This window comes from Heterocephalus glaber, unplaced genomic scaffold (assembly GCF_053883595.1).
Source record: "Heterocephalus glaber isolate CG9 unplaced genomic scaffold, H.glaber_assembly_v1.0 deba00001606, whole genome shotgun sequence".
Taxonomy (NCBI): domain Eukaryota; kingdom Metazoa; phylum Chordata; class Mammalia; order Rodentia; family Bathyergidae; genus Heterocephalus; species Heterocephalus glaber.
Window position 1 is genome coordinate 29,702,387 of NW_028258377.1, and position 21,498 is coordinate 29,723,884.

General features: G+C 44.4%; 1 protein-coding gene, 1 long non-coding RNA gene and 1 pseudogene across 14 annotated transcripts in view; 1 reads left to right on the forward strand and 2 right to left on the reverse strand.

Moving 5' to 3' along the window:
• Positions 1 to 4,523: 4,523 nt before the first annotated feature.
• On the reverse strand, positions 4,524 to 9,886 carry LOC110344884 (ADP-ribose pyrophosphatase pseudogene; annotated as a pseudogene). The gene is made up of 2 exons (XR_015444819.1): positions 9,140 to 9,886; positions 4,524 to 7,072 (listed from the first exon to the last, which is right to left on the reverse strand). The product of XR_015444819.1 is annotated as an ADP-ribose pyrophosphatase pseudogene (transcript).
• A 4,930-nt stretch (positions 9,887 to 14,816) lies between these two features.
• Ebf1 (EBF transcription factor 1) overlaps positions 14,817 to 21,498 on the forward strand; it is a 405,540-nt gene continuing 398,858 nt past the window's right edge. For 5 of the 12 annotated variants that reach the window (XM_021240436.2, XM_021240458.2, XM_021240460.2 and 2 more), the window contains exon 1: positions 20,364 to 20,519. In XM_021240436.2, the coding sequence (XP_021096095.1) occupies positions 20,386 to 20,519 (134 nt within the window). In that variant the 5' untranslated portion in view covers positions 20,364 to 20,385. Of the gene's footprint in view, positions 15,010 to 20,363; positions 20,520 to 21,498 lie in introns of those variants that run through there. The other 7 variants (XM_087194903.1, XM_021240448.2, XM_021240454.2 and 4 more) reach the window with 4 other exon arrangements.
• Positions 16,851 to 19,972, reverse strand: LOC110344887 (uncharacterized). The gene is made up of 2 exons (XR_015444820.1): positions 19,800 to 19,972; positions 16,851 to 18,344 (listed from the first exon to the last, which is right to left on the reverse strand). It is a non-coding gene; the product is annotated as an uncharacterized LOC110344887 (long non-coding RNA).

Sequence of the window (21,498 nt, forward strand, 5' to 3'; positions counted from 1 at the left end):
CATGGATGAACTGCAGGACATTAAGTCAGTCACAAAAAGAAAGACTGAATGGTGCTTAGAGTACTGGAATTCATAGACACAGAAAGTAGAATGGTGGTTGCCATAGGCTACAGTAGGGAGAAACTGGAAGTTATTTGTTGTTTAGAGGTACAGTTTCAGTTTTGCAAGAAGAAAAAAATTGTGGAGACTGGTAGGACAACAATGTGAATGTACTTAATACTATTGAACAGCACACTTAAAATGGTTAGGATGGTAGGTAAATTTTATGTTGTATAATTTTATCACAATTAAAAAATGAAAGAATAGAGTCTGTTTGGAGAGTACAAGACTTCAACACTTGTTGCTAAACCTGTTATATACACAGTGTACTCCCTAACAAAAAAAGTGAAGAAATTAACTTAGCAATTAAAAATATTTCCATAGAGAATAGCCCAGAACCAAATTACTTTATTGGTAAATTCTAGTGAATAATTAAAGAAGAAATAACACCAATCCTTCACAAACTTTTCTTCCCAAAATGAGGAGGAGGGAAAACTTCTGAACTAAGTTTATTAAGCTTCCTTTACCCTCCTTCCAAAGCCAGGCAAAAACCACATGAGAAAAGAAAACTACAGACTGATTTCCTTCATGAATAAGAATACAAGAATTCTAAACAAAATTCTAGAAAGTTGAAGTTAGCAATGTATTGATAGGATTAGTCTTTATGATCAAGAGGGCTTTATCCCTGTCTTGTTAGGTGGTTAAATGTGCATTTCTGTAGAGTGTATACATAGGAATGGAATTTCCAGATTATACAGTAAAAAATTTTGTAAATAACGCCAAGCTGCTTTTCAAAGGGGTTGTACTCATTAGCAGTAAATGAGAGGTCCTATGTGATTAGGCAGCCCTTGTAATTGTCAGGGTTTTAAACTTTTGCCTATTTAATAGGAAAAATAATATCTTATTCTGGTTTTATTTTGTATTTGTCTAAATTCTAATGAGGTTGAGCATCATCAACACGTTTGGTTATTTAGATGTATTTTATGATGTGTGTGAAAAGCCTGAGTTTATAAATAGTGATAATAGATAACATTACTGATTGCTTTTATGCTGACATATATTCATTATATATATATTCATTTATCTCCATGACAACCTTGTGAGGTAGGTACTATTATCGTGTACATTTTTAATTTTTGTTTTTTTTAGGCAAGGTCTTGCTATGTAGCTCAGGCAGAACTTGAACTCACTTTGTAGTCCAGGCTGGACTTGAACTCTAGCAATCCTCCTGATTCAGCCTTCTGAGTGCTGGGATTACAGGCATGCACCACCATGCCTGGCTCTTGTCTACATTAGCTGCTTCTTTTTCCTGCATCTACCACGATGATGACAACATTTCTCTCTTTCTCTCCCTCTCCTGCTTTCAAATACTGGGAATTGAACTCAGGGCCTCTGTGCTGAGCTCCATCTCCAGCCCTTTTAGTATGTATGTATGTATGATGTATGTATGTATGTATTTATTTATTGGTACCAGGGATCAAACTTGGGACCTTGCACCTGTGAGGCAGGCAGCGGAACCACTAAGCTAAATCCTCGGACCGTTAGTTTTTATTTTGAGACAGGTGCTCACTAAGTTACTAAGTTGCCTTGTCTGGGCTTGAACTTGCAGTCCTCCTGCTTCAGCCTCCCAGAGTGACTTTTCTCTTTTAATCTATTAATATGGCAAATTACATCACCTGATTTTCATTATGTTACATGTACTTAAAGTCAAAGGATCAACTCTACTTGTTCATGAGATATTGCCCTTTTATGTATATTGCAAAGTCAGTTTGTTAATATGGTGTTTAGTTTTTAAAAACCTATGTCCATAAGACTAACTTTCTTATGAGCCAGGCATCGGGACCACTGAGCTAAATCCCCAGCCGGTAAGACTAACTTTCTTATACTGTTCTTGTTGAATTTGCTGTCAATAGTATCTTTAATCTTCAACATTCACAATTATTCAGTTAATTTCCTTTACTAGTTCAGAAAAATGTATTCTAGTTCTACAATTTTTGTTGTTATTCATATTATGGACTGAACCGTGCCCTCCCCAAAGACATATGAAAGTCCTAACTTCTCAACCCTGCACCCTAGTACTGGCAATGGCCTGATTTGATAATAGGATCTTGCAGATATAATTAAATTAAGATGAGGCCTTTAGGGTGGGATCTAATCCAACATGACTGGTGTTCTTGTGAGAAGAGAAGTCAGAGACATACAGGACAATGGTCACAGATTGGGCGATGCTGCCACAAGCCAAGGAGTGCCTGAGGCTGCCTAGGTGAGAAATGGCCAGGATGCTTTCTTCCCCAGACCTTGCAGAGAGAGCATGGCCCTGCTGACACCTTGATGTGGGGCTTCTAACCTTCACACCTGTGAGAGAATACAGTTTGGTTGTTGTCTAAGCCCTCCAGTTTGGGGCACATTGCTATGGCAACTCTAGCAAGGAACATACCTTAGAAATTCCAACCTCTGTAATTAATTTATCCCAGTCTACACATAATCAGAGCTTTCACCCTTTCCCAGACAAACAAGGGACCCAAGGAACCCACACACAAGAATCATTATCTCTTTTCCACTTTCCCTCTTTGAATGCAAATACTTTTTTGTGTACTACTTTAGTCAATCCTCTTTTTCCCCACTAGAAACTCTCATTACTATTTTGTACAGTCGATGCTTATTTTATTTACCCATACTTGTTATTTTTTATGTCCCACAAATTTTCTTGCATTTCAGATCTTTGTGCCTGAAGCATGGCAACACATTTCTGTAGTGAGAATCTCTTGGTGACAAATTCTCGTAGGGTTAGTTTGTCTTTCACTGGGTGCAGGATTCTAGGGTGGAAATTATTTTCTGCTAGTACATCAAAGGTACCATTCCTCCATTATTGCGACTGAGAAAACAGCCAGCTGTTTGCTAGGAGTCTGTCATTCTTTAATGAGCACATTATCTTCTTTTCTCTGGCTGCTGTTTAGATTTTTCTCTTTATCTTGTTTTTCTACAACACTCTGTTATGCATCTACTTTTTTTTTTTTCTGGCGCTGGGGGTGAAACCAGTGTTTCATGTGTGCTAGGCAAATGATGTACCACTGAGCTTTATACCTACCAGTGAATCTTGTTTTTTCCTTTTCCTAGCTTAGGGTCCCCGGTATTGCCATACTCTATATATCTGTGTTTCTACAGTTTTGGGAAATTCTCAACTATTTTTTTCTGTAGACGTTTCCTCTTATCTCATCCTTTCTTTCCCCTCCTCCTGAGAACTTGATCAAATGTAGGTAAGATGTCTCTTTATACTCTCTTTGGGTCTTACTTTCATTTAAATTTTTTCCTACTCCATATTTTAGTTTGAATAGTTTATTCTAATTTGCCCATCAGTTCATTAACTCTTACTTATGTTTTATCCAAGTTGCTATTAAATACATCCACTGAGTTTTTAAGTTTTAGTCTTTATAAGTTTTTTCAAATCTCTAGAACAAATTTTATACTTTTTCCTGCAGATATTATGTTTGTCATTTATTTTCTAAAACATTCATTAACTATATTGATATCTTAGCCTGTATGATACCTTCAATATCTGAGGAATGTGCAGATGTGTTTCTGTGTTCTGCTGATTCTCACCGTGTGTTTCATTGTGTTGCTGCTAACCTTGGATTGCTTGCTTTCTTTACCCTTGTAAAATTATTATTAGGAGTTACTAAGGCTTCGCATAGCTATGTCCTTCCTGTCGAAAGCTTTGGGTTTGCTTCTATCAGGTACCTGGGTGCACTACTGGTGGATGTCACTTTAAGCCATTTCTGCAAGCTGGGATTCCTTAGTTAACTCAGGCTGTGAATACCTGGCTTTAAATCCTTTTTAGGGCCAGTGAAGGGTAAAACATCCCCAGAGTTTTGGGAAGGGAAATACATTGAGACCTATTTTGTTCTGATGATGAAAATGTAGTGCTTTGAAATCTAAGGTTAATGTGAGAAAATCTGAAAATGTACCACCTTGGACAAATTTGAGCCATGACCTTTGCTGCCTCCCCCCACCCAGCCCCAGGGCAGAAGCTCAAGTGACCTCTAACCAGAAATGCTCTCAGGCATAAGTACTTCGGTATCTAATATTCCACTCTCTGATTACAGATCTTTTCTCCAAAATTGGCTCTGGGAGCTCCTCACAACTGTATTGGTTCTTCAATCTTTTAAAGAGAGGAAGAACATATTTTAGCCTCTCTCTCTCTCTCTCTCTCTCTCTCTCTCTTTCTGTCTGTGTTGGGGGTAGGGAAAAGGGGGTTGATTTGAATGCTGGCTGTAGTTGCCATGACTGCAAATTGGGAGCTCAGTGATACTGCTTTTAGTCTGCCACATCCTTGGATATGTCTAAGTTAGCATAGCCTCAAATGTAATGGAATTTGGACACTTAAATGCTTGTAAAGTACTATGTATGTGGCTGTGAAATAGCATAAAGGAAAACAAACAGAAAATTAATTTTGTCTAGATTTCTAATCTAATTCTAGGTATTTAAGAATATGGTCCAAATCTTCAACAATTTGGTTGTGTCAAAGCTGTACAGTATCAACAAATCTTAATATAAGTAGATAAACTTGGATCTAGGAGTGTAGCTCAGGGGCAGAGTGCATGCCAACCCATAAGTGGCTTCACCAAAAAAAAAAAAAGGCCAAAGTTTTATATGCAGTTTTCAAAAATGATAACATATTTATTGGAGATACATTTATTTAAACAAATGATCAGCCTTGTGAATAGAAGCCTTTAAAGACATACAAAGAATCAACAACCGCTCTGGCTCATTAGAGATTGAGTTTTTTTTTTAATTTTAAAATTTATTATTAATAGTTTTGGTTCACACATAATATTTGTACATTTATGAAGAAACCATATATATATATATTTTACAGCCAATCAAGAATTTATTTTTATTCTAGTTAACAATTCTCCAAAGAGCATCAGTTATTTAAATTTAGCTTACAGCATACTTAAATAGGGCATATACAAAATATCACTCTATCAAATCCTTTTGACCAGAAAGATGAAAATTTTATCACATTTACTCATTTTACTCAGATGCCAAACCTAAATATAAACATCCTGAACATGGATAAAATGATTTCTGGGTGACCTGGCCTGCCCCAGCACGGGCTCCGTGACTCTCTCTCTCCTCAGGACTTGCTCCTTGCTGGCCTCTGAGGACCTGGAGACGCAGGCTAGGAGCCACGGCAGTCAGCTTCTGTGTCCTTGCTCCAGCGACCGTCTTGCTTCTCTGCCACAAGGCAGATGAAGGACTGAGAGTGGCTGGCACAGAGCTTCAGCCTGTCGCTGATGTCCACCCATTTCACTTTCCCGGCATCGTCCCCGGCTTCCAGGGGCTGATTGTCCATGATCTCACCTGTCTCACCCTGGTAATTCACAGCTTCTGTCTCCATCCACACATTGTCAGTGTTTCGAGGATCATCAACATATCCCTTACATATCCCTAGGTGCTCTTGGCTGAAGAGTTTGTGTACCTGCTCCTCCAATTCTCTCTTTTCGGCCCTGGATTTCTGTAAGGAGTCGAGAGCTTGCTCACTAAATTCTCTTTTCAGTGTGGCACTAATCTTCTCTCCTGGATCCACCATCCCCCCGGGATCGCCCACTCTCCACAGTCTTTCCTTTTTATTGCAACAAACTGTAAGATGTGTTTTCCAGAAACAGGGTGGGTGATTTTATTTCCACTGCTGTCCCTTTTCCACCTGGTTATAATGGGATCTGCAGCATGATGTGGGCCCCATGTCCCCAAAAGCCCCCGGCCAACCAGTCCTGTCCATTCTGCAGGATTTCTGGGTCTTCCATTTTCAATTTCATGTAGGCCATTCTTGGCTCTTTCTCTCTACATGCCCATCCTTTTCATTAAACTTTGGAGAAAAGGTACTTTCACTGATTTGAGGATCCGCCCACCTGGGTCCAGCCAAGACAGAGAGGGCAGGATACTCCACAGGGTTATAGTCTTGCCATGCAACAAGCCAGCCCACTTTCTCATTAGGAAAAGGCTACATTCTCATGGCTACATTCAACTCTGGAGCCTGGGTAAGGCGATGTCCGAGCCTTATTGTGGGAATTCTCTTTGGCACCATTAGAACCAGACATGATGTTAGAGTTAAGATGAAACCAATGGGACAAAAATGAGTTTCAGGTGCGTGGTCTAGAAACCATATTTTAAATATTTTTAAAACAATGTTTCTCAAATGTACCTTTATGCAAAATGAAAGACTATTTCTATTAAAATATTTGAAAATAATTACACTATTAAAACTAGAGTGCTATGAAAACTAAAAAAATTTTAACTCGAATTACGGAACCTTCTGGTTTGAATATATCAGGTACTCTGCCGTTGACCTATTATAAAGTTCTAAGTCCTTGTGGACGTTTTAAGTGTCGACTTCCTACTGATGTGGCCCACACATTTTTAAAATCTATTCATTGTTTTGTTTAGCACTAGGTGCTTTTTTAATGCTACAGTCAATTCATGAGAATGTGCACAAAAGCAATGCAGAAGAATCATCCACAAGGCCAGAACGCAGCTCCAAAGGGGTCACACTGGGTCTCCATCCCCTGGGAATTGAAGTAGGTCATCCAGCAGCTATAGGGTCAGGGGCAGTTTGTCTGGATTCTTTTTTCTCTTTGGTACCGGGGTCAAACACGGGACCTTGAGCTTGTGAGGCAGGCGATGGAACCACTGAGCTAAATCCCCAGCCCAGTTTGTCTGGATTCTTAAGCAACCTGAGGCAGAAGTCCTTACTGATGAGCACTGCTGCCTTAGGCCCTACCAGGCTCTCTGACGCTCAGCATCCTATGGTTACTTCATCATTCCCAGAGATGGGCATCTCAAAGTGAAAACCACGGCTCTTTTTAGAGGTTAACGCTGTGGTGCGAAGAGTGGCAGGGCCCAGGGGAGGCCGACTTCACCCCAAGGTTGAATGCTGATGTCACCGCGCATTGCCTAAAGATCTCATCACTCTGCATCTCGGTTTCCTTGTCCATTAGAGGGAAATAACCATTGTGTCCCTTTCACAGACTTGCTGTGGAAGACAAAATGAGGTCGTCAATGGAAAGAGTTTAGAACAGTCACTGGCATATGGAAAGTGCTCAACGGATATTTGATAATCTCGTAGTTGAGAAATGTTTTGCACAGGTTTGATTAATGCACCTAGGGAGAGTAATATTCTTGAGAGAGAGTTCTGAATGTAGTTCAGAAATAATTAAATGCCTTCCTTGATTGAAATAGAAAGGCAATTAAGACAATGTAGCATTTTTCTCTGTGGTATCTAGGACATATTTTTCTCATTTTCCTTTTGTAATGGGAAAATTTGAAACTTGGTGAAACTTACTTAGAGTAGTGACAAATTATTCATTCTGAGGTCAATTGTTCCCCAACAAATACATTTCAAATAGGGAAAGTTGATAAGATCCTAGAGGTGGCAGAATCCAATGCTGAGTAGCAAGGCAAGCCCAGTTTCCAGCATATAATGCGGAAAATCTCTTTAACCTTTCTAGGTCTCAGGCTTTTTAGTTATAAATTAGGGGTAAAAATACCAACCCACAATGGTGCTGTGTCAGGTTAGCAGGAGACAGGCTGTGAGCATTATGGAAGAGCTGAGGGGAGACCAGTGGTGACTTTAGAATGGTTCCAGAAACTTACCCTTTCAGGGAATGACCTGTCCGCATAACCCAGACCAATTAGCCAAGTGCTATTTGCTTCATTCAAGAAAACAGTGTCACAACCGTGTGTCTCTGGTTAACAATCCTTGATGTGGTACTGAAGGGCATAGATGCTTCCTTGTAAATATCAGGGTTTCCCTTCTTCCCTACAGTTCCTTTAAAGACAAGGAATGTGGATTATTCCTCTGTTTATCCCCTTATTGAACCTTCCAAATTCGTATCAGGAAAATAAAGAGAACACTATCAGATAAATAATCCTGCATATAGGGAAATTAATAGATGCAATATCTATGACATTATAAGTTGTCACTGTCCCCCTAGACATGTATCAGAGTTAACCAGAGATGCGCGGTTGTGAGATTATTTTCTTGAATAAAATGAACTTGAATGAAGCAAACTGAATATTGACACAAAATTGCTAAGCTCAAAATTTAGTATTTATTGGGACTGACAGCGATGCTTAAAACATCATATGTTGATAAGAAAGGGGCAGAAGCAGGTTTGATACTGAAATGATTCATTTAAACTTTTCATAATAATATGAATTAATTAGTTGTAGTAGTTCAGAAAAAGAGAAAAGTGGTAGAAAAATTGAACCTTTAGAGATGATGTAACCAAAAGAACCAACTTTATTGAATTCAGAACCATGTTGATATTTGGGGAGTATTTTAGTTTTCTCAAACCAATGGAATCAAGCATATTTCATTTTGTTTATAAATCTTTGGTTTAGTGAGATTTTTCTTTTTCATTCCCTTTGAAATTTGGTTTCATAGTTGTTTAATATTGATATATGTTAAGAATTTATCCCTAGTCTTATGTGTGTGCATAGTTAACTAACACAGTGAAATTAACTTAAATAAAAATGTCAATGGTCTAGCAGATTATTTTCTCTTTAAATATTTTAATTTAAATGTGTATAATCAAATTTAAGAGTATCCAGCCCACAGAGACTGTTTGCTTTTACAGAGGACTTAAATTAGGAAACTACCAGTAAAGACAGGCTAATTTAAGCTGCAAAAACAAGCAAGCACAAATTCTCAGTGGCTTAAACCACTTGGTCACATTAAACTCATTGCATACTGGTAAAAAACTCTGCTCCTGGTTATCATCAAAGGGGGAACCAAACAGATGGATCTAGCCTCAGAAATAGAGGAGTGGTCCAGGCATTCTCTCACCTGAAAGGAAATTCTCCCACTCAAGTAAGTGAATGACTGCAGCACACTTCAAGAAGTGCACCCAGGAGGGGAGTGAAAGCCTATGTTCATTAAAGGCAATAATGTCTGCAACAGAAAGCACCATGCATCTTTCTAGGAGTGGCCTATGGCATTGTTTTGACACTTTCCATCTCTGACTAAAAGGTGCAGACAGCTTTCTTAATGTCATAGGTAGCTGTGGCTCTGGAGTCATTGCCAAAACCTGCCACTTACCAGCCGTATGGCATGGCCAGATCTCAACCTCTGTTCGTCTCCTGTGAAACAGGGAAGAAATGTCAGTTGTATGGTTTGTTGAGAGAAATCAAGACAATAAATCATGTGAAACTCCTTTGTCAATTTTAAATTATTATCCAAATGAAAGTAGTAGTATTATTCTTGGCAATCTGTCATGTTACAGCAAGGATAAAGAATAGATAGTAATGATTTCACCCTATGGCACTGGTCACACAATCAATATTTTCTCACAAAAGTTTCCTGAAAATTCACAGAAAATTTCCTTAGGTGGTCAGATACTGAAACCTAAAGAGAATAACTTTTCAGTATAGAAGCAAATTTCTACACATAGCTCCAAATCTACATGTCCCAGTTTTCCAGGAGAAGTGTAACATTTTTAAAATTTGAGGATGAAGAAAAGAGGTACTATCTATCTTGCCTAAGAAGCAGTGAAGATGTAATCACTATGGAAAACATTAAAGAATTTCACCCAATAATGTTCAGGATGGAAACACAGGAAGATTATACTGCAGCTTCAACACCTAAACTAGTATCACTTAAATACCTCAAAATTCTAACAGCATTGGATGGTACCCTAGTCTAACTGCTTTCATTTTCCAGATGTCTTAGCTCAGCCTGCTATTAAAAAATACCACAGTTCAGCTGGTTAAAACAGCATATATTCCTCATAGTTCTGGAAATTGGGAAGTCTGAGATCAAGGCACCAGTGTGGTCAGGACCTGGTGAGGGGCCTCTCGCTGGTGTGCAGATGGTCATCTTTCGCTGCTCCTCACAGCACCTCATGGTGCACCTGAAAATGAGCAGCAAATCCCACTGAGAATGCTTATGGAGATCTAGCTATGACTTTGAGTTTCCTCTTAATGGTTTCTAAGTGTTAGTTGTCTTCCTCATTTTAGAGTTTTCTAAATAATGTTTTAAACCCCAAGAAATGTATGAATGGACTAAAAAAATGAGATTCAGATTTCTAGTTGAGTGTTTTCATTATCTGATTATCCTATTTAATTAGGTGTGGAAGTGACTTTTTTATTTTAGGAGAAGAATTTTCTTACTGTATATAAAAAGAAAAGTAAAGATAAGTACCTCCCTAAGTGCATTAGTCCGGAAAGGCTAGATTATGCTCCAGTAAAAAAACAAAAACAAAAAACTCTGGGCTTGATCGTAACAAAGAATAATTTCCCATTCATTCTAAATGCCCATGTGGGTAGGTCTCTAGTCCATATCATCTTTGCAGAGTAGCAGGCTGTAATAAATCAGTCCCTGTTGCCCAAGGGAGGGGATTTGTTGAATGGTATAATGGCTCTTCGTGCTTCTGCCTGTAAATGACACATATTACTTCTGCCAATTCTTTATTTGCCAATGCAAATAACTGAGTCACATCTAAATGTGGAGGGATCAGAACACTTTGTTCTTACTATGAAACTGGTGGAAGAAGAAAATCCAGAATTTTGGTGATGATCCCTAATGACTACCATAGTAGGAATTTTAAAAAGAAGAAAATAGAACAGAACCCTAACTTGTGAGAAAGCCTAGTGTCTCTCATTATTAATATGAATCAAACCCCTGATCAAGGATAATAAAATAATGGTTAGCTGTACAATAAAACTCTGAACACATTAATTTGCTGCAGGCAAGTCTATGTCTTCATACAGTAGCATTGCACAGAATGGCAGGCAGGTACAAATAAACTAAACTAAATTGTGGTTCTAGTGCAGTTTCTAGAGGAAGATTATGGGTGAGATAAATGGGGATTTTTTTAGAGAAATCATGTGTTTATGACATAACTATACTAGTCAATACGCCTTCCAAAGTAATTCAAAAGTAGGAAATTTATGGCCTAGTCAGGCAGAAAAGTTCATTTTTACCTAAATTGCTAATAGAAGTAATTATTTAGTGAAAGAAACCCTAGACCTTTAAAACTTAACCTTTTCAAAAAATATCTGAAAGACTGGAATGTGTTCAGATAAACTTCATTGGTTTCTTTTATTTGGGTATAAACACTTGCTTAGACACACATTTTTAAACTTGCAATGTACTAGTAATAATAAAATTTTTCAAGGGGGAAAATCTCAGAATCTCCTCTAATTTAAAAAATAGTTTTGTACTTTTCAGAATTATAAGCCCTTTTATAGTCTTTCTTTAAATCTTTCTTGGTGAACATGTACAAAGCAGGAGGAAAGGGTGAGAGGCAAAATCTGCTGATTTACTATTTAATTATATCCCTCCCCTCTGCCCCTTAAATTTTTATAACAAAGCAAGGTTAACATTAACACCTTGACCACCATAAAGGAAACTATTTTATTACATAATTCTCATCCAAGATGAAAATGAAGCTATAATAATGAGATAGTTTTATTTAATTCTAGAGAATTACATGTGAGAAGGGTAGGCTAATTGTGTTTTTTTCTATTTTAGTTTTACAGAATATCAATATATTTTGAGTTATTATAATTATTGACTAGTGACTAGAGTGTGAGACATTGTGTCAAGTACTTCACACTTTCCCCCTCATTTAATCCTTACAGTAAACCTACCTTTACAAACAAAGAAAGTGAGGATAAGATCTTTGACCAAGGTCACCTAGCTAGTTAGTAGTGGAATATTCTTTGGGATTTATCATTCTAATGATATGTGAATCAAGGTGTCTGATAATTGCAATGCTTTTCCTAGCCCAATTCTCTCAGAGAAAAAAGCATTTAAATGGGAAATGGTAAGTTTATTCATAAGGGCATGAGTGCCCACTCTGCCTTGTCTGGTGTATAAAACTTGTGGATATGGAACTGATAAGCCTGCAAGCACAGAGGTTAAAACAAGCAAGCAGACAGGCAGAACTGTTCAGCTCTGCTGTGTGACCTTGTAAAGGTACTTATTCTCTCTAGCCTAGGTTTCTTTTTTTTTTTTTGTATTAAATTCTTTTATTGGTACATTGTAGGTATACAACACAATTACATTTCTCATTGGAAATTGTACCTTTATATAATGCATCTTGGTTCTTATTTTTTCCCCATTCCTAGCCCTCCCTTCACGCCCTCCACCCTTCCCTATTTACAAAGACTTTATTTCCATTTTTTCCAATTCTCATCATTTTTTCCTTTCCCTTCTTTCCCTTCCCCTGCCCCTCCCACTACCCCTACCCCTTTGGACCCTTTCTTTCTATTTTACATTATCAATTATTCATTCTAATCATTGGTACATTTTAGGTATACAATATAATGACATTCGAATCTATAAAGAACTTAAAAAGATCAGACCTCCCAAATTTAAAGACCCAATCCGAAAATGGGCATCTGAAATGAACAGACATTTCTCACACAAAGAAGTAGAAATAGCAAATAAATACATGAAAAAATGTTCAACATCACTGGTCATTCGAGAGATGCAAATGAAAACAACGCTGAGATTCCACCTCACTCCAGAAAGAATGGCTGCTATCATGAAATCAACCAATAACAAATGCTGGCGGGGCTGTGGGGAAAGAGGAACCCTGCTCCACTGCTGGTGGGAGTGTAGACTGGTGCAACCACTGTGGAAATCAGTATGGAGATACCTCAAAGAACTAGGACTGAAAGTCCCATTTGACCCCGCTATTCCCCTGCTGGGGATCTTCCCCATAGCCTAGGTTTCTTTACCTGCAAAATGGGAAATAACATTAGTTCCCACTTCGTAATTTTTGCAGCAGAAATGGAAGACAATGTAAGTGCTTACCACAGTACATTGCATAAGAAGTTCCATAATATGCATTCAATAAAATACTATGCTTCATCGTTGCTTCATTGATGTTGGATAAACGTCAATAGCCATTGTTGAGGAGCTCCCTGATTAAGTAGAGAGACATTTAAACAGTATTTCCTGACCAACTTGATATGAGCATTAGGAAAACCTGGGAAAGGCATGACCCTTGGAGGGGCCTGGGAAGGCCACCTTTGAGCTGGTGACTATGTGGAGAGCAGAGCTTCACCAGGCGAAGTGGTAAGCATGGTGGTGCACAAAGGTGTAACAACAAGGCGTGTTGGGGGGGGGGGGGCGCTGAGGCTCTGGAGAGGCGAGCGTTATAGCCGGAGAGAAAGAGAGAGAAACGGTGAAAGTGAAGAGGAAGCCAGAAGCAGGAATTTAGAGGCTTTTTGGTAGCAGTGAACAGAGAGAGGCTAGAAGATCGCGAGGTGGCGCTGTGGCTCCACCTTAGTGGGAGGCTGGCAGCTGCAGCTCCCCCTCGCCCTCAGAGGGGCCTACGAGAAGAGGGCAGCAGGGACTTAGTAGCTTTGGCACTGTCTTCACCGGAGCCACCAAATAAGGACGGTGGCAAAGAGAATGCGTACATAAGCAAATTACCTGGAAGCGGCCTCTCTTAGGACACATGGCGTCAGTAATCAGAAAGCGTCCTCCAGGAAAGATTAAGAGTTCGGAACTGTCCAGCAGGGACCATTCCGATCTCAGGCCACATTGTGAGGGGGCCTGCAGCGGAATCGGCCTCTCGAGCCAGGAGCTGATCTGGCGTTGGCAGGCGGCCTCTGGGCGTGCCCCGCGCCCCTTTCTCCCAGAGGGCCCTAGCCGAGGGACCAGTAGTCTTTCGACGCCTGCCGCTGGCTCCACAGTCTGCGTCCAGCCTGCTACTTTCCCCTTGCTGAACCTAGATGTTTTACAACTTCTTTGACACATTTCACCCACACATATGTACGCGTGAACCACGTGTGAACTCAGGCTCTCGCCTGCGTGCAGGATGCTCGCATAATACAGTCAAACTTTTGCACGTGTACACTTCAATCACATGAACCGCGCGTTTTGACGTGTGCCACATGCATATACTGTCCACATGGGCACACGTTTACTCTTGCCTGCGCGCGCCACTGCTTCATCAAACACTCGCGCACACGCACAGCCGGGTGCACGCTGTCGCTTCGCCGCACAAACACGGATTGTACGGGCCCCCAAATATGCAGCCACCCTTCCTTCACGCAGATCTGCACGCTCCCATTTATGCATCTCCCAAACAAAGGTAGCAAAACAAGGACCTCGCTGTGCAAAGCTGTGAGTAAATGTCCTGCAAATTGCGCCTCAGAGCCCAAGCTAGTCTACTAAACTCGCTCTCCCTTTTTCAACTTTCCCCTAAGTAAACAGGCCTTCTTTTTATCCTGCAAATCTCAGGCCCAAATTTCTTCCACCTGAGTTTGAGCTGTTTAAAGGACTCTAATTTCCAAACAGTTGGAGAGCTCTTTTCACCGACCTGGAACGTTCTGTCCTGTCGAGGAGCAGAGGTGGAGTGTGGAGTGGAGGTGGGGGAATCTCACAGTCTAGGGGACTTGGGGAGGGCAGGGTGTGGTCGTACTCTGGGGCAGCCTTGCACCTAGAGATCCTATCCGTGTCCGCAGCCTTATTTTCCTGACTCAGAACCATAGGAGCTTTTAGCTATTTAGGGACTCGCCAAGGCAGAAATCTGCTCCCAGCTGAAGCGTCTTCGCAGGTGTTCACATTCCCTTCCCAGATGGGTGTTGCGGATAAACCCACAGATCTGTATTCAGCGTGTTTCCCCTGGCAAGTTTGCGCGAGTGAGAGCCAAGACTTCAGCTAGAACCGGAAGAAAGGGTGACTGCAGGTCGCACAGTCAGTGTGACAGCCGGGGCTGGAGCCTGCGCGCCCCTGCTGTGCCCCGTCCCCGGCGGGTGGGGACCGACCGAAGCTCGTTGGCGTGTGAGTGCCTGAATGCGCATTCAGTCCGCGCCTCCGTCAAGACTTTCGGAGTCTCCCCCTCCCTTGCTCACCTCCGCTGCTTTGCCCTCCGGAAGCGACTCGCGCCCTTTGGGACAAAGAGCTCGGATCGGGGGCTGGAGAGCCCGGGGACCAGTCAGCGCTCCAGGGTAGGAGATCCCGCTGCCGGGTGGACGGTTTGGCTCCAAGGTTAAGGGCACGGGGCCTGGAGAAAGTCTGGTTTGGTAACTTTGCTCGCGGTGTGGCCGTGGACAAGTTTTGTTTCACTTCTCTCCCGGGTCCTCAGTTTCCTCACCTGTGAAAAGGGAGTGACCTTACCTGCCTTTTTGGTCTGTGGTGGAAATTCAGCGAGTTCATGACCGTAAAGCCTTCAACCAATGGGATCTATTATTATCTGGGACCGCCCCGGGGGAAACCCGAGGGCCCACAGGCCGGGTCCGGGAAAGATCTGTCGGAACCACTCCCCCAGGCTCGGGGTCGGAAGCCGACTGAGCTCTCCCTCATGCCCGCCCCCCCATCCCTCCGGGGCTATTTGCTCCGTCTCCACCTCCTCTCTGTGGGCGTCTTGGTCCTCTAGGCCTCAGTTTCCCTGTTTGGACTATGGGGTAGGAGCACTCACAGGGACTGGGAGTGACCCTCAGACTAGGGGAGAAAGGGGGCCTTCGCCTGACGCCCGGGACGGACCAGGATCCGAGTCGGAGTTTCGGGCGGAATTGTGCCCCGCTGCGCCCACGCATTCCCGAGCGTGGCGGGTGGAGGTCTCGGAGGGAAACCGTCGGGCTCTTGCGGCCGGTGGGGCCGGGGCTCGGCTCCGCTCCCTCTAAGAGCTGCACGCCCCGCTTTCCCCGGGAGCCCCGCGCCCCCTCGGGCAGCGTCTGGGCTGCGGCCACCCCTGTCCCGCCTCCGAGTCCAGGCCGGGGGTTCAGCCCTCTCCAAGCAGACTGCTGGTGAGGGACAGGGCGCCTTTGGGCTTTGTCGCCTCACCCCCTCCTCCCCCGACTTCCGAGCACTGAAGGGAGGCGTCGGTCCTGCCTCGCTCGGCCAATTCCGGGAGTGGCAAAGGTGAGGAGCATTTTCCTGGCCCCTGCGCCCTTGTGCGGCGCGCGCTCACGGAGGGCGCGGAGCGACGGGGAATTTCCAAGGACCAGTCCTGAGACTCGCCTCGTGGGGGCGGACGAGCCGAGCCGATTCCCTCTCTCCCCCTTTCCCCGGCATCTAGTTCGGTTGTATTTCCTGGGTCTTTTTTCTCTTTGGGGGAAGTGAAGGGGCGGGTGTGTTTCTACCTGCGCGCCTAGAAATTATTGTGGCGATTGATGCCCTTCAGGAAAGGGAATCGATTTCCTTGTGCCTGGAGAAGCCTGAGAGAGCGAAGGGGGAGAAGTTTGGTGTGGGGTTTGGAAGGGAGGGGTTGCTCTCCGGCCTGAGCTCCCTCCGACGCTACAGACCCTGTGAACTGGGCAGCCCCGGAGTTAGGAGCAGTCGAGGGCCTTCGGAAACTGACCCAGTCGCCCAAACTCGGAGCTCAGCGGGGAGACCCGAAGCCAGGAGAACCACTAGTCCTCTCCAATGGCTCCGTCCAGATCAAGCTGGTGCTGCGTTTTTAACTCGTGCATAGGTTCTTTTCTCCTTCCTCCTTCCCGCTTTTATATATGATCAAGAGTGTCCAAATATCTTTAAATATTGTGTAAATTCCCAGGCTAACACCAGAGGCAGATCCAGACAGGGCCCGGAAATGTGCATTTCCAAGAAGCCTCCCCCACGCACCTTGCTTCCCTTCCCCTTGTGAGTCCAGTTTATAAACTACACTGCAGCCAAGCACAGCTAGGCTCCCAAGGCCTAAGCAAGGCTAAACACACAAGCACAGTGCATCTCTTTCACAGGAGATGTGCACTTCAGTCGCCCCTCTTCGCTCATGCTTTATCCTGAGAAGTGATGCTAACCTACACGAGGAGAAGATTCAAAAGTACTTAAGAGATTCTTTTCCAAAAAGTTTAGAAATTGCAATTCAATTTTAATTCAGATATTCAGTTTAACATTGCTGGTTTAATATTCACCAGAGAATATCCATGAAAAGCTATTACTCTGCTGGCTTAGGTGTCATTACCAGTTTTCTGTCACTTGCTATGTCTCTTTTCCACTTTCTCTTTAGACTCTGTCCAACTTAAACATTTATTACAGGATGTGAACACCAGGTTGAAAGCACAAGGACACTCGAAGAAAAGCTCTGACTACACGCTGCTCCATTAAACCCAGGTGGCTGCTGCCTCTGCACAGCCAGAGGGAATTAGTCTTATCAAAACACTCCTGCCCCCTTTTATTTCTCTTCCTTTTCCTGGACTGTCTGATGTGGAAATTGTCTCTCTCATGTCTATTTCCTAGAGAGATTGGCTCTGGGGCAGGAATTGGGCTGCTAAAGTTTTCTTTCTCTATGTCAATCTCTCACTTGGGATAGTCAGCTTCAGGTGCCTCAACAAATACACCCTTTGCATATGTATCTAGATTCTGCTTGGCCCCCAGATATTTGTTGTGTGTCCCCTGGTCATTCTGCTCCTTCCAGCAGCTGTGTCTCCTTTCTTTGGTACCTTCTGCAGAATCTGTTCCCTCACTGTGTGTTTCTCAGGAGTGGAGCTGTCCCCCACCACATCCACTTGGAGTCCTGCAGACTGTTGACTGCAAAGTAGAATGGAGCCTGAAGTGGTTGATGAGAGGAAGGCTTGCATCTTACGCTGAGGCTCTCTGGGACTCAGTGGTGGGAAAGTGGCCCCTGCTTCCAGGTCTTCTCACTTGAAGGGTGCCCTCTTCGGAAGGGAATTATCTCTGGAGAGTCCTTGGCCGTGGGGCTTTAGGGTAAACTTGGAGCTTTGGGAAGCCTTTAGCAGGCCTAGTTCAATTGTGCCTTTAAATTCGATAAAGCTCTACATTTTCTTCCCTTTCCCCACAAGCCTACAGCCCTTCTAGTCTCTCCACCCTCATAGATCTCCTGAGTGCCTGGTGTATACCAGGAATTCTGGTAGAGGCTATGGGGAACCTGAAGAATCAGACCAATTTCTTCAGGGGCTTCTTGGAGGAGATGGCATTAATTCTGGCACCAGGGAGAGAGTCCTCAGCACAAGAGATGAAGAATAAACGGTATGAGAGCTGGGTGAAGCAAGCTTTGAGGACACTGGGTCCTGTAGGCCTGGAACACACGCTTTCTTCCATCCAGTTCAGGAATCAGGAAGTGGCTCTACTTTCCTGCTCTGCCAGGAACAGGAAGCCTGACTCTTCCCTGTCTTCTACCATTCCGTATGGGCACGTGTACTTTTCCATCACTGACTCCAGGACCTTCCTAAATCAAACGGCCAATGACAGCCAGAGAAAGGGACCTGGATTTCTCAGAGCATTTCCCCAAAGGGGTCCTTAGCAGATTTGGCTGCAGTCAGGGAGTTCCTTTGAGGACAATGAAACAGAAGTTCACCGCGTGCTTATTAGAGGTTATAACCTGCTAAAAAAAATGATGGGGCACATTACCAGAAAAATCTAGCTATTTCCTTTGCCAGCCACAAGTATACATGCCAAAAGGCCTGGGGTAGAAGACAGTTTTTTCTTTCCTTTCTTCCTTTACTCTTTTCCCTTCCTTTCACTTCCTCTTTCCCATCCTTCTTCCTTCTCTTCTCTCCCTCCCTCTTTTCCTTTGGGGAAAGGACAGAAGTTGGAGAAGTTATTTTCCACCCCTCCCAACCCTGTACCAAATAACCACCTAATCAGAAATAGTATACGTTGTCGCTTTGGTAGTTACTCTAAGAAAAAAAATACTACTTTGGGCGGGGGTTATACCTGAGACAATATTTAAAAACGCACCCTGACCCAGTCCCATTGAGACCACGCCTTCCACCCTTCCCTCATCCCCAAGGCTGCCTGGGAGAAGTGAGCTGTTAAGAAGAGTGCCTAACCCAGCGGCCTCTAGGTTACCGCGGAGAGAGAAGCGCCTTGGAGGCCGGGCAGGGACAGAGCCCCGACTAGCTGGGACCCACACAGCCTCGCCTGCGGGAGCCGACTCCCCCCGGTCTCCCAGAGCAGAGCCCCTCCGCGAGCGCCCAGCCCCGACCTCGCGCACCCATATTCCACCCCACCACCCCTCCTCAGAGCGAAGAGGTGGGCACCTGGGACGCGCGTCCTGATTTTCTGCCTGGGCTCTCCCGTCTCCTCCACTTTTGCCCCGGCGTCCCAGGACGACGGAGCCGGACGTGGCATCAGCCCTGGGACGACAAAGCCTGTGCGCCTTGAGGGCGCAGCAAGAACGCTAAAGGACAGCCATAGCCGGGGTGCAGATCTCCAGCTCAGATCCCGGGGAGGGATACCGCCCCCCTTCCCTCCGTCCCTTTCCCGCTCGGCTCGGCCCCTCTCTCTCTCCTCTCTCTCCGCCCGAGCTCAGCCGTCAGTGCTCCGCGCTCCCTCACTCGCCACTTAGCGAGTTACTTTGGCCGGCGTTCCTGCGCCACCGGGAGAAGGATGTTAATGAGGGAGCGTGGCCTGGCGCCGAGAGCCAGGAGGCTCCTGGGCTGCGATTGGCCGAGGCGAGGCGGAAGGATGACGTTTGCAAAGGAGGGCGGGGCCACGGGGCGCGGGCCCCGCCTCCTCCCATTGGGGTTAGTGTGCTTGTGTTTAGCTCTGGGGAGAGTCAAACTGGATTCCATAGGGAAAGCCTGCAAATCACTTCTATTTTAGCAAGGAGAAAACAGAATCTCCATCCAGCAGGGTCCACCCCTCTATCTCTCTCCCTCTCCTCTCTCTTTCTCTCTTTCCCTCCCCCCCTTTCCTCTTTCCCCCTCTTCCCTCTCCCCCACCCTCTCTGGTGTATCCGTCTACGGCAGCCAGCGTCCTCCTCATCTATACGCACTGAAAGGAAAGAAACATCTTTGGTTGGGAGAGGAGGAAAAAAAAAGAAAAAAAAACTTGCCTGGTTGTGGAAAATGACACTTGAAGTAGCAAAGCCGGCAGCGCGAGTTGAGTCTATTGTTTCTTAAATTGCCATCAAGATTTTTTTTGTGTGTGTTGTTTTTTGTTTTGTTTTTTCCTTCCTGCTTCTTCAAGTAAAGGGTACCTCTACAAAAGGAAACTTCAGCCCCTCCTGTCCTCCACCGGCCTGTGATCACTACAAGAAAAAAAAAAAAAAGCAAAGCAAAAAAAAAAAAGCACCCAAACCAAAAATCAACCAACCAAACAACCCCCAACAGCCAAGCATACATCTGTAATTTTTTAATTTTAGTCTTTTCGTTGGATTTTTCCCTTTCTTCTTTTTTTTCTCTCTCTTTTTTCTGGCTTATGGCTCAGTTTTGAGCGAAGGTTTACATTTTTCAAAAATTTGCCTCCAGCCCGCCTTGATCTTCTAGCGCGAGTTCATCGACTCAAAAAAAAAAAAAAAAGAAAAGAAAAAAAAGAAAAAACTCGTTGGCGTTTTCTTTCCTTTTTTTTTTTTTTTTTTTTTTTTTTTTTTTTAATATTTTCAAGGGGGAGGAGATTTTCCACAAGAAAAGGTTGTTTTCATGTTCGGGATTCAGGAAAGCATCCAACGGAGTGGCAGCAGCATGAAGGAAGAGCCGCTGGGCAGCGGCATGAACGCGGTGCGGACGTGGATGCAGGGCGCCGGGGTGCTGGACGCCAACACGGCGGCGCAGAGGTGGGTACCGCGCGGGAGCGGGGCGGCTCGGGGCTGCTGGGCCGGGCCGGGCTGCGCTGGTGCCTCCGCCGCGCTCCGCTCCGCTGCCCGGGGCTCAGCGCTCCCGGCTGTGCTGCTTTCGCCGCCCAAGGCCGGAGAACCGGGAACGGCCTGCGAGCAGCTCACGCCTTGTCGGCGCTTTCCCCTGCTTCGTCTGCGACTGTTTTCATTTCGTTTTAACCCAGAAGAGGCGTCTGGCCAGCTTGATGCTGGAGATCTGTTTTTATGAGATCGCTCTTTCGTTCCTGGCTGGCTTCATTTTTTTTCTTTCTTTCCGTGTTCTCCTTTTCTTTCTTTCTTCTGTCCCCTTTCCTTTTCTTTCTTCAGTTCTCTTTTTTCCTTGCTTACTTTATTTTCTTTTATTCTCTCTCCTCCCTTCCCTCCTCCTCTCTCCATTCCTTTCTTCTCCTTAATTCCCTTCTGTCCTTTCCCTCTTTGCCTTCATCCCTCCTTTTCTCCCTTCCACCTTTCCTTCCTCTTCTTTCTCCATGCTTCCCTCCCCTCTCCTTGCCTTACCTCTCTGTCTCTTCTGTTTTCTCTCCCCATTTCTCCCTGGAGTCTTCTCTTATTTCTCCTATCTGGCTCACCCTCCCTCTCTCTAGCTTCGGTTTTTCCTCGGTCCATCCGTAGAATAGCGACTCCCCACTTTAATCCTGACATCCCCTGGAGGTCCTCCCCACCCCCTGTCAGCGTGGCCTCTTCCAGCCGCCCCTCTCCCCCGGAAGCGCCCTGGCTGTTGGCCGCCGTGGCCTGGAGCCCCTGCCCTCCGAGGCTGACTTGAGGAACTTTCCTGGGCACACCCCGGACCCTTTCCAGAAGCTCCTGGTCCCCAGTGAGAAATGGTCCCTTGTCAATTCCTGGCCAGCTGCTGGGCTGAAGGCAGTGGGAAATCTGGCGGCCCCAGGCCCTGTCGGACTGAGAGAGCGCGGAAGGGGAAGAA